We start from the raw sequence: 13363 nt of genomic DNA on the forward strand, positions 1-13363 counted from the left end.
GAAACTATTCTTATAGAAACTAATTTTAATAGATCTAATATTACAACCCGTATATCTATAAAATGGAAAGAAATTGAATTTCCAGAAAACTAGATAATTGAACAAGTTGTTCTTAGAAATCCTATAATAAATAGGGATTTACAACAAGTTTTTAATAATGAAGGATCTGTTCAAATACAGTTTAATAATGAACAAAGAAGATTATTGCCATCTTCTATCTATGCTAGATCAAAATCTAGTCATTCTTTTATTTCACCTTTAAATTATATGGTGGATATTCCTCAAACTTCTAGAGTTTCTACTTCTCAGATAAGAGAAGATGTTGAGTCTTCTGTACAAGATACAGTAGATGAATTAATAATAAATCAAACCAATATTGTTCATAAAAGTAACTTTCAAAAAGTTAGAGAAACTGATACAGTTTCATAAATGAATTTTAGTATTTAATGGATAGTAAATCAAAAATTGATTTTACTAAAGGATCTCTTGCTAGAGCAAAAATCAATGCAGAATTTTATTTACCCAAATGAGAATTTTTCAGAAATTGGTACTTTAAAAGTTTTTCTGAAGATGAGTTTGATTATATTGTTACAGAATTTTATAAATATTGTGAAAACCAGAATAAATTGATTCATTTTGTTCCTTGGTTTTTTAAAACTTTTATCATAGATTATATTTTTATTCTTGAAAGAAATTATAAACTTTCTTCTGGACAGATTCAAAAATCTGTATATCCTCCTCAACAACCTTTTATTATAGAAAAGAATAATAAAATTTTAAATTTTACTGCTTTTTCTAAATTATTTGACAATGATATGTTACAAATAACTGTTAAACATATTAATCAGATAATTGAAAAACAAAATTATACGAATTTGTATCTTACGATAATAGAAGAAGAGATAGTTTCTCTTAAGGATCGTATTGATAAAATAGTTCTGGCTATTAATCAAATTAAACCAATTGTTCATATTCAAGAACCAGAAACTAATATTGTTTCTATTGCTACTTCTTCTATTCAATCCCCTCCAGATATAAAGGATTTTAAATTTAAATCTTCTGTTTCTGATATAGAAAAATTATTAGAAGAAAAATTTAAAAATTTGAATTTAAATACTCTTAATGAAGAGTTTGATAATGATGAGAATCATTCTGAAGAAGAAATTAATAAAATTAAATGGGCAGATAGACCTATCCAAAATAAATATTATTATAATAGACCTACTCCCATGGATGTTCTTATTGAAGAACAAGAATATATATTTGTTAATAGTTATAATGGGAAAAGTATTTATGAATGGAATATTGATGGTTTTAGTGATAAGCAAATTTATAATACTGCTAACAGAATGCTTATGTATAGTACTGTATGTAAAACCTCAGGTAATACTGATAAAAATATTGCTAAAATGATTATATCAGGTTTTACTGGCCAACTTAAAGGTTGGTGGGATAATTATTTAAATCCATCCCAAAAAGAAGATATTATAAATTCAATAAAAATTGAAAACAATATTCAATCAGAGAATGTAGTCTATTCATTAATAATGACAATGATTGAACATTTTACTGGTAAATTCACTGATGATAGTGAAAAGATTCGTACTTTATTAAGTAATCTAAAATGTAAAACACTTACTGATTTTAGATGGTATAAAGATACCTTTTTATCTCGTATATATGAGATACCAGATTGTAATAATAGTTTCTGGAACGCTAAATTTATAGATGGTCTACCTTTTCTATTTGCTGAAAGAATTAGAAAAGTCTTAAGAAAAGATGAGATTAATATTCCATATGATAATTATACTTATGAAAATTTAATTAATACTTGCATTAAAGAGGGTTTAGCTCTCTGTAATGAATTAAAATTAAATAATCAAATTAAAAGACAGAATTTACTTGAGAAAAAACAATTAGATAAATTTTGTGATCAATTTGGTATGGACTTACCTGATAATATAATATATAATATATTATTATATTGTAATATTATATAATATATATAAATTATTATTGAAATCGCCGTGTGATTTCATGAATTCATTTTGGACATGGCCGATTGAAATGATGCGTCCAAAAGACATGTTTTTTGGTTCAAGGCTTTTCATCAACTATAAATAGAACCCCTCTCATTTGCATTCATTGCACCAATTTCTCTTCTTCCCTTTTCTCTCTAATTTGGTTCTATATGCGAATTTTTAAGCACTAGCGCTTAAAGTTCAAATTTTCAAGATAAAAAATCTTGAGTTTGAATTTTCTAAGCTTATACGCTTAAATTCGAACTTTGGAATTAAATTCGAGAGTTGTCTTCTAGTTTTGAGTTTTTTAAGCATTTGCGTTTAAATCCAAGTTTTGCAAGATTTAAACTCTTGGAATTGGATTTTTAAGTTTAACGCTTAGAATTCGAAATTAGAAAGTTTGCATTCCATCTTGATATCGTTCTAAACATTTCAAGTTAGTGTGACTTTAAAATTTGTAGTTGTAAGGCCCGAGATTTCATCATTTTAATTCGAGATTATTTATTTTATGAATTTTGGAATGATGAATTAGATTCCACGGTTTTTGTAATTAATTAGGATTGAAATGGAATTAAAAAGAGTTATTGAGGACCAAATTGCAAATAGTGAAGACTTCAGGGGCTAAAGTGCAATTATGGGACTTGAGTGGGACACTTGTCTTCACCATGCATTGTATACAAATTCCTTCCTTTTCCAACAGAGCTCGGCAGTAAGAATCAAAGAATTTCAGAGCAAAATTTCTCAAAGTCCTCAAGGCTTAGAAAATTGATTCTGTACAAGCCGGCGATCCGAATTTCGATCCGAACATATTTCTGAGCTCCCCTCGCCAAGAGCTACACAAGGATGTAAGTTTCATTGATTTCTAACATGGTTTGAAATTTATGTATTGGAGGAATTGTGATTTGATTATCATTATGTGTTCTGGTGATATCAGTAATCGTATATTCGAAATCAGATCGAAGAACAGACAGTAGATGGAATTGTTATGAATTTTCAGATTATATGATTGAGAATATACAGATTTGATATTAGACTTGTATTTGTTGATTGATTATGAGTTATGATATTGTATATGTGATGTTGAGTTGACGGGGATTTCGATATTGTGCTGTTATGCCGTCAAAACATCAGTAGATTGATATTGATCAGATTGAGTATTGAATTGAGTGGAATATTGATATTGTTCTTCTCGATATGACATTTCAGATTGTATTGACTGCCTTGAATTCAGAACTTCTATTTCTTCAGACTGAGACTACAAAAAGAAAGATATAAATCAATGTTGAACCGGGAGAATGACTCGAGTGAGATAGAACTTGAGTTTCCCAAAACCACATACTTATTTGCTATTTTTTTCAGATATTTGAATTCATTGCATTTATATACGCTTGTTCTATTGATTTATAGAAAGCATGGATTAGACGATTGATTTGAGATAGAGAGTATTTGGCAGATGTGCCAAGTCGTGACAGAGTTATTGGCAGAGGTGTCAGGTCACTGGACGTTTGCTTTATATCGATGTTGCTTAGAATGCAGATCAGCTTCTATTGCAGATATTCGATATAATGTACCAAAGTCTGGGAATAAGAACGTACCACCATCTAGCTGAGGAGAGTAGGTGAGTTGTTGCGTTCTTATTCAACCGGGATCCCTAGACTAGGCCAGATTGAGTCGAGTCAAAGAATAAGAGTCAGAGCTTGATTTACAGACTTGTATCGATTATGTTTCATAGATTATGTTACATGTTTGTATCGATTTATGTTTCAGATTATGATTCATGCTTTTAATAAATGTTTATGATTTTATACATTGCATGTATACATTGTTTATACTGAGAATTCTATTCTCACCGGAGTTATCCGGCTGTTGTTGTGTTTGTATGTGTGCATGACAACAGGTGTGATAGGATCAGGGTCAAGAAGAGAATGAGAGATGGTGATTAAAGTGGTGATTCCGGACTTAGACGTAGAACTAGTAGTTTATCACTGGTTATGTGATTGAGATGACACTAGTTTGTTTATGATTGTACTTTGAACAGATTTTGTACTCTAGATCATGATGTAAATATTGCACTGATCGTGTATTTAAATAACATGGAATATAACTTGTTGTATAGATTTGTACCCTTGTTTATACAGGGCCCAATTAAAAAAATTTTTTTTTGACCCAATTGAATTAATTGATCCAATTATTCCCAAAGAACGATTAATAAGATGATTAGCGTCCGGATCCCCACAGTAGTGCTACTATTTTAAAATCGTAGTCGTTGTATCTTGGGAAACGAATTGCCAACAACCGTGAGTATCGGGGCGGGGCAATATCGTTTTAAGGAAAAAGAGTCAAACTCTTGCCTCGACTATTTTTTCATAGCCATTTGGTTCACCAATTTCTATCCCTTAATTTCCCAAGTCAAAAGAATACCATACCAACACATGGAATGTCAAGTACAAAACTGTCCGAGAAATCTGAATTTTGAGAGGACTGATAATACATTTTTTTCTTTTGAAAGGACTGCGTGCAAACTTAACTTTGGGTGTGGAGATTTAAACTAATTTTCCTATTATCAATGCATGCATATTTTCTTTGTCTTATTAGAAAAATTATTTTTTTGTCATGTTATGTTTGAATTTTGTTATTTTCGTCATTATATTATCAAAATTTTAATTTTAGTCATTGTATCTCGTGATTTTCGATAATCTTATACATGGAGGGCGGATGAAAAAGACAATTTTCTCAAATAATAATAACTAGTGAACTATATACAACAAATTTAATAAATGCTTTCAAATACGAACTACCTAAAGGCTAATTCAACTGAAGAAACGATATCTTTTTTAAAAGGTAGACTAAATATCCACAAATTGTATTCATTATTTTCTCATTGTTTGTCGATTGCATTTAGCCGTCAAAGAGCAGGGAGGATGGGAAATTATACGTCGACGCACTAGACGGAACATACATAATATATGGCAACAATAAAAATTTAAAAAAGTTATAAATGTTAAAACCGAAATGAATACTATCGTCAAGATGTCAACTATAAATAAGATAAATTTGTGATTTTTGCAAATATATTAGTGTTAATTTCTTAAGCAGGGTATGATTGGTTTTTCAGGAAACACAAACATATTTAAATGAAATTTGAATAAATTGGAACTTAGAAACAACCAAGATTATTCGTCTTACCCAGTGGCGGAGCCAGGAATCTGGCTCTGCCCGGGCTAGAATTTTAAACTCTAGAATCATTTGATATTTTAAATTGATCTACCCGGGCTAATATCATGTTAATCCAAAATTATACAAAATTTACATATAAATTTTTTTTAAAAAAATTGGGCTATCCGGACTAAAGCCCGGGTAAGAATACATGTACCTCCGCCCGTGGTCTTACCAAAACAATATTCCACCCAAAACTTGTGAACATTCTATCCAAATTGTTCCAATTAACGTATGTGTAACATGATACATGAATATTATATGTTGTATATAAAAACAAATTTTTTTAAAAAAATTTGTGATTTGGTTATGATATTCGACAAATTTTAGAAACTTTATCTTTTTTATGTTAATGTAATTATTTTTTATAGCAAAAAATAGTAAAAGGTGGAGGAGCAGTTTTTGTTCTTTTTCCACTCAAGAGTTTTTTATTATAATTTTTTTTTAAGAAAATAAATAAATATATTAATAACAATGTCACATGTCTGGCCCTAACCCCGCAAAAGGTTCAAACTTCAAAATCGGAGTTGAGTTTGAAAACATTTATCGAAGCGCCGCGAGTGTGGAGTACGTATCAAGTCCTCTCAATTGAAGAATGCTGAATTGTTCTATGTATACAACTCGATTATCTTTACTGATTTTTATAAATGATTATGTTTCAGTATTGATCTCAAAGTTGAAGAAACGCTGGTGTGCCGGGTGCTCGAAGAAAGGTAGGTTGCGGGATATAAATTGATTTTCATAACTGTGTTGTGTTTGACGAGGTTTGGGCAAAATTTGTCGGTTTACAAGTAGTAATTTTTACTGGAATTCGGTTTTTTATTCATTTTGAATTCGAAGTATGAAATTAGCGTGAATTAAATAGGCGTAAACCTGTCCATTTCAATCCCTCAATTACCCTAGATCTGGGTTTTATGGAGGAAAAAGAAAAAAAGAAAGTTTAAGTTTTCAGACCAGATATCTCACACCATTCAATGACAGGGGATCACTTTTTTGGTGATAACCTTTTAGGAGATGGGGAGATTAGGACTAAGTTCTATAACATGGAGGCTACGATTTTAAGAAATTTCCGTATACCTTCGTCATCTGCGTGTTGAACCGCATTTTGTTTCTGATTGAACTGTTCCAAATAGACAAAATATGTCTTGCTAGCATGAAACTGTTGCTGTCAAAAAGATTTTAGATTCAAGATCAATTTAGTCGAATCATATTATATCAATCTCAAACTCCTGAGCTTTTATAGAGTCTCTATTGAGTTCATGGCTAGGGTTCAACCTTAAGTAGTTCGAATCTTCCATCCATTTTTCTTTAAAGCTAGTGCTACAGAAAAACAGATGTATGATAGAATTGAAACAATACCAAATATCTGAAGAATGAAAAATGTCATTTTATCACGGTAAAATTTTCTTACACAAATCAACATAATGAAGTTTTTTTTGCTACATCTATTTATGTGTTGATGGCAAGGTGTAGATGCCAAATTTTGATCCGGTATTTTCTGGCTCGCTTGCAAGGCAACCTAGCAAGTGTGGTTCTGGATCATAAGTCCGGCCATGTGCAATTTTTCTGGTCAAATTTTATTTGTTAAGCTATCCTATAATTATGTAAATTTATCATCTGTATAAAAAATGCCAAAAATGTCTACCTATATTGGGTCCCTGACATTTTGAATAATTCCCAGCATCAATTTACTCCGCAATTTGAAAGAAATCTGAGTTTGGTGAATATGTGAGTGAATATTTGAAAATTGCCTTATCTCATGACTCATATGCTTTGTTTGTGATAGATGTCAAGAGCATGGACAAATGTGAGGGTTGCTATCATACATAGAGGTGTAGGCAGGGAGTGGGAGAAATCAGTGTGGAGTTTTTCATATCTTAGTATAATTGGATTTTGGAAGTTGTGGCTTGGTTTTTGAAGAGCTATTCATATACAAAAATTTAGAGTGGATGATGAGATCATATATTAATTCAAATTAACCCTAACTTTGGATCATCTTGGAGTACATGAGCAATGCAGCTTGTGGAGCACCACACTTCAAGGATTGTTCTCTTGGTCTGCTACATGAGTTTTGTCCTCTGATTATTTGTCAAATTTCTCATTTATGAAAGAATTTATATTATTTTATCTATCACCATATTTTTCCTTCAGATTGGTGTCCCATTTATAATTAATTTGTATCTGCAGCATTTGTTTTAACGTTTTCCACAAGGATAAAAAATGAGTGGTAGGTACTCTCGCATGATTTATGTTGGCAACCTTCCAGCTGATATTAGAGAATCGGAGATTGAAGACATATTTTACAAGGTTTGATTAAATATCGCATATCACATTTCTCTGCCTCTGTATTATAGGGTTTTTTCACACTCGTTTATGGGTCCAATTACCCTCTGGTTTTATTCTTCTTTTTCACAGTCAAGATCCAGGTTCACTTTATAATTTTCATCAAGGAAAGTTTTTAACTCTTTATGCCGCCCAACCTGCAAAACCACATCCCCCAGGGCCCAGTGGCAAACTTCCCACATTCACTTTATCTGTGAAATATCTGTCTGAAATTTTTTTTAACTGTGATGTATTTAGATTCTTCATCAATAATATCTCTCAATATTTTTGACTGCAATATTCCTCTGTACATCACCTGCCTGTCATGTGGAATTGTTTATGATTTCTCATCTTCTTTTTGTGATGTGATATTTAAATGTTGAGGGTTGGTGATTATGAAGGCAAAAAAATTGAAGTTCAATATCATCTTCCTTTTGTGAATCTATCTTGTGTTTCTAGAAAACGTTTTTGGAGATGCCCATTGGTAGTATGTGACTTTATAATGCATGTTATTTTCTGTTTGATGGTCTTAACTTGGAGCTGTGTGATTTTGTATTATTTGTTTGCTGAATTGTGCACTTGTTATCATTGCTTTGTTGTTCCCTATTCTTCTCCTGCAGTATGGTCGAATATTGGATATTGAATTGAAGATTCCACCTCGTCCTCCTTGTTATTGCTTTGTGGAGGTAGTTTTCACATTAATGCATTATAGTTTTCAATGATACAATAAAATTTTTAACATTATATGAACAAATACACGAAGCAGGTGCACTATGTGCCCTCATGCTATCATGTTTTTTCTTTATTTCTATGTAACTTAACGATATAAATTGTTATCTGACAAATTTTATCTTTTCTTTGTTTAGTTTGAGAATTCGCGGGATGCAGAAGATGCTATCAGGGGAAGAGATGGCTATGACTTTGATGGTTGTCGTTTGAGAGTGAGTTCAGCAAACTACAGTTTGATGTGCTTTCTTACTAGATTTTTTTTTTGTTGTACGAATGTTGTTAGGACCGTCCCCATCTTTTCTACCTAAAGATCTTTTACCACTCGATGTAGGTTGAGCTTGCACATGGTGGTAGAGGACCACCCTCTTCAAGTGAACGTCGCGGTGGTTATCGTGGGGCCAATGGGGGTGGAAGTCGATACGGAGTTTCCCGCCATTCAGATTATCGAGGTGCTGCCCGAATATATTTGAAAGTGCTTTTGAGCTTGGCTGCACTTTAATATTTGCTTTCTGTCTTAATTTCATTCGCTTCTTTTGTATGGTTGTGATTTTATGCTGAAGTTATTATACGGGGACTTCCTTCTTCGGCCTCCTGGCAAGATTTGAAGGTCGGTTGATTATTACCTAATTTCATAAGCTATAAGTTTAATGTCTTTGCAGCTGTTGTGTTATTTACGTTGGTAACATATCAGGATCACATGAGAAAAGCTGGGGATGTCTGTTTTGCTGAAGTTTATCGTGACAGTGAAGGTGTTGCATTTTCATCTTTGTAATTTTGTATATGGTTGTTTGCTTTTGTGCTTGTAATTTAATAATTTATAGATAGTTACAAGCCATACACTTGTTTTTTGTCACTCATTTTTTTCCTTCTCCCATCCATGATTTGGAGGTTTATTGGATATTGAGTTGACCTTTTGGATTGGTCATTAATGACCGTCAAATTTTGCACATTTGTTGTCTGATCCGTTGCAACTCCTGAATTTTCTTTTTGGCCCCGAAATCTTCTATTCGAACAGGAACTTATGGCCTGGTTGATTATACTAATTATGAAGACTTGAAATATGCTGTAAGTAAATGGTAGACATTTGTTGTAGTGTTGCTTTTGCTTTTGCTGTTTCCCTATGGATAACATCCGAAGCTTTTGATCAATCAGGTTCGGAAACTTGATGACACTGAGTTCAAAAATCCTTGGACTAGAACTTATATTCGGGTATCGTCTTTATTCGTTCTATCCTTTACCATCTCTTGGTTTTTTGTTTTTATACTTTTATACTTCCAAATTTTTAAAAAACAATTGTGATTGACCTTCAAATTTTTAATATACCACCTCTCACTTCTCGCTCATGTTTGCAAACTTGCTTGGATTTTAAAGTGTAACATATGACAAAATAAACGAATTCAACCACTTGCTTTTAAAGAATAAGTTGAATTGGAATTTCTTTGATGTCATTGTAAATGCCATAATGCTAAAAATGCTTAGCTCTAATTCTTTATTTTTGGCGTATACTTGGATTCACCATTGACTTTAGGTTAAGGAATACAAGGGTAGTCCAGCAAGAAGCCGAAGTAGGAGTCTCAGTAGAAGCAGAAGCCCCCGGAGGAAGAGGAGGTAATTCTTGCACCATGTATGTTCTTATTTTGAACTCTGTGCACACGTTGTACCAGTCACTGAACTCTTCTGTATGCAGCAAATCCCTGGAGAAATCTGCTTCAAGATCACCATCTGCATCTCCTGTGAAACCTTCCAGGTACGAGGATCAAATTTATCACTATTGCGGTGATTTTATGATTTTATAAAATTTACTCCGCAGTCTTGTCACACTTTTCCTCTATTGTTAACGAGATGGACCATCTTCGACAATTTTTTGCTCTTTGCCTAAATGTGCAGGCTGAAGTCACAATCAAGGTCGAGATCAAGGTCTGCATCCCCTCGCCAGGTAACTCCTCGTGAAACTAAATAATCGATAAGGAAATTAATAAAGATATAAGAACTTCAGTATGTCACATGTCTTTGAAGAATTTGTTTTCAAGGTTTATGCTAATGGTTTTGTGGCAGGCTAGGTCAGGCAGTACTTGATTTCGGATTGAACCAGAGCAAACTTGACGTAGCCTTTGCCTCTAGGGATTCTTCCAGCGTGACAGATGCAACTTTTAAGTGTTAGATGGATGAATACTTAAATTTTGAACTTGGTATGTTAATTTTTGGCATTGTGGATCTGATCATGACTCTTTGAATTCTGAAATGGTTTGTACGACTCTCTAACTAAGTTTTGGGTACATTTTTACTGTTACCTTGCACCATTATGATAAAAAGATATAAAATGATTTTTTCAAAAAAAGGTGCCACGATTTTTGCAATTATTTAGGGTTAAATATTTAGTAAAATCGAGTGTCGAAAATTACTTCTGAGAAAAATTAACAAGAATTGGTAAAATTTGGGACAAATATTAGTTTATATGTTCAATATGATAATTATGTATTTTGTGTGTATATATATAAATACTTCAATTTCTATCTTATATTTTCTTCTCCATCAATTCTTTCAACCATAGAATAGGAAACCACTCATCTTAAAAAGAACATGTTTTGATGTAAGTTTTACAGCAAATTACTTATCAATATTTACCAACGGTTTGAGAATCTTGTCAAATAAAATAATCTTAACAAAAAGAAAAAGAAAATATATAGGTCATCTTCAACTTAGTGCAATACGATCTGCACCAGATTTTGCACCACAATTATGCTAAATAGAAATCATCTCCATTACAATAGAATATTCCCAAGATCTTTTTTTTCAACGTTAAGATTTTTAATCTTAGGCTTCCAATCTTCATGGCTTTAATCTTGGGATGCTGGGCAAGCAAGGGTGGAATATACTTTCCAACCCAATACTCTTGTTTCTCAAGTTTTCAAAGCAAAATATTATCCAGACAAGGATTTCCTGAAAGCGGCTTTAGGATCTTATCCTAACTTTATATGGAGGAGTATTTAGAACTCGCAGGCCTTAATCCGTGAAGGTTATCGATGGAGAATTGGAGGGGGCAGCAATATTTTGGCATGGTCAGAGCCGTGGCTACGTAACCTCGAAAAGCCTCGAGTTGAAACTCAAATCATCCCGGGATTAAAATCTCTGAAGGTTGTTGATTTACTAATACCATTCACACACGAATGGGATACCGAGTTCATTGAAGAAATTTTCTGTGCACGAGACTTCAGAAATCACAAACATCCCCCTTATGACTAACGGTACGGACGTTCGAATCTGGCGCTATAGCAAAGATGGAAATTATTCATTGAAATCGGGGTATCATCTAGTCCCTACAAGAATAAATCTTCAGAACAAACGACTTCTGGTCCCGTCCACCTGCGTAAACTGCAACTCCTTGGTAGAGCAACCCTGGCATCTGTTCTATACATACCAATTTGCACAAGATTGCTGGGAGATATCCTCCGTGAAGATCGAAGTCAATTCAACTCCCCTCGAGATCAAGAACTTTGATGATTGGTTCTTTAACATCTTGGAAAGTTTGGATGTCGAGACCGTAATGATTCTTTGGGGTATCTGGAACTCATGTAATGAAAGAGTATGGAACAACAACTCACCCTCCGCATATCGGACGATTACATACACCATGGATACACTTAATGAATAGCTTGCTGTAAAGAACGGTAGAAACACATCTAAACCAACAGCCGAATAGCAGTACCGAAGTGGTATGGAGGAAACCCATGTAAGATTTCTTAAAGTGTAACGTGGATGCGGGTTTTAATGCTGATAAAAAATCATTTGCGGTTGGCATGGTAATAAGGGACTCAAATGGCTCCTTCATAATCTGCAGAACCAGTCTCCACCACGAAATAGCTCTGGTAAAGGAAGCAGAAGCATTCGCAATCCATGAAGCTCTAAGCTAGATCAAAGACATGGGTTACGACAAGGTAATAGTGGAAACAAACTCAAAGATATCAGCAGATGCAATCCACTATGACTCATCAAATTTCACTGAATTTGGCCTCACTATCACAGTCTGTCGGGCTATCACTAGGAATCAGAGTTCGCTTAAAGAAGTCGAACACGTTAGAAGACAAGCAAATAGAGTCGCTCATACTTTGGTTAAAACGGCTTTCCAACAAGCTTGTTTTGGTATTTCTGATGTAATGCCTATTTCTATTAGCATTATAATGCCCAAGTTGAAGTTGAATAAATGATGTTGGTCATTTAAAAAAATCCCCAACGAAAAATACACACTATTCCCTCCTTTTTATCGAATCGATCATAACCACTAGCTACATTCCAGGAAATTGAAAACTATTTACAATTTAATAATATGATGATAATTAAATCTTATAATTTATATATTAAAATTTGAATTAATTATTTTGAATAAATAAAATAATTATTTGATATATAGATAAATTTTGTATTTTAATAAAAGTGTTCTTTTAATAAAAAAACTTAAATCATTAGAAGAAAAAAAACGTGTTCCTTTGATATTAAATAAATATTATAATTCGAGGATCGAGATCCAGTTTAACTGATGACTAAAAATCCATTTATTTTCATAATTTTTATTTTTATGTTTCATAATTTTATTGTTCATTAATTGTTATCATAGTTAGTTGTTTCGTAATATTTGTTGTTTGTAATTTATACATTTTTAACGCATTAGTAATTTAACTGAGTTATTTGTAAAATTTATATGTTTTATAGTTAATTATTTTTAATTCAAAATATTACATTTTATAATTAATATTTACAAATTTCCAAGTAAATAAATCTAATATTTATTTTAAATTACAAAAATATAAAATTTATTATTTAATTAAAATATAAAATAATAAAACTAAAACATATAAAAAAATTTGTGTTGCACAATCCAGCGTTAAAAATGATGCTCGATTGGAAGCAACAATCATAACACCATATTGGTGCTATCATAATTGGAGATGGCCTTGGATTTAAATTGTACGAAAACTATTTTCTTGAAAAATAAAGTTCTTGCCTCGTATTTTAGACAACTCAATATTATCACAATCTTTGTTTTTTCATCAATTCTTGAAGCCATAGAAACATGGAAG

At 32.3% G+C, this 13363-nt stretch overlaps 1 protein-coding gene across 2 annotated transcripts; it reads left to right on the plus strand.

Annotated features, from left to right (window-relative positions):
* Positions 1 to 5696: 5696 nt before the first annotated feature.
* Positions 5697 to 10576, plus strand: LOC142540532 (serine/arginine-rich splicing factor SR34A-like). Of its 2 annotated transcripts, XM_075646780.1 has the most exons (15): positions 5697 to 5804; positions 5900 to 5950; positions 7024 to 7292; positions 7425 to 7544; positions 8180 to 8245; positions 8426 to 8500; positions 8620 to 8737; positions 8849 to 8895; positions 8980 to 9037; positions 9304 to 9353; positions 9441 to 9497; positions 9817 to 9896; positions 9976 to 10035; positions 10176 to 10224; positions 10344 to 10576. In XM_075646780.1, exons 4-15 carry the CDS (start codon positions 7458 to 7460, stop codon positions 10362 to 10364), a joined length of 768 nt encoding a protein of 255 aa, XP_075502895.1. In that variant the 5' UTR covers positions 5697 to 5804; positions 5900 to 5950; positions 7024 to 7292; positions 7425 to 7457; the 3' UTR covers positions 10365 to 10576. The 2 variants fall into 2 exon arrangements, with proteins under 2 accessions (XP_075502895.1, XP_075502886.1); XM_075646771.1 differs by lacking the exon at positions 7024 to 7292.
* The last annotated feature ends 2787 nt before the right edge of the window (positions 10577 to 13363 follow it).

The sequence above is a fragment of the Primulina tabacum genome, chromosome 1 (genome assembly GCF_025594145.1).
Source record: "Primulina tabacum isolate GXHZ01 chromosome 1, ASM2559414v2, whole genome shotgun sequence".
Classification (NCBI taxonomy): domain Eukaryota; kingdom Viridiplantae; phylum Streptophyta; class Magnoliopsida; order Lamiales; family Gesneriaceae; genus Primulina; species Primulina tabacum.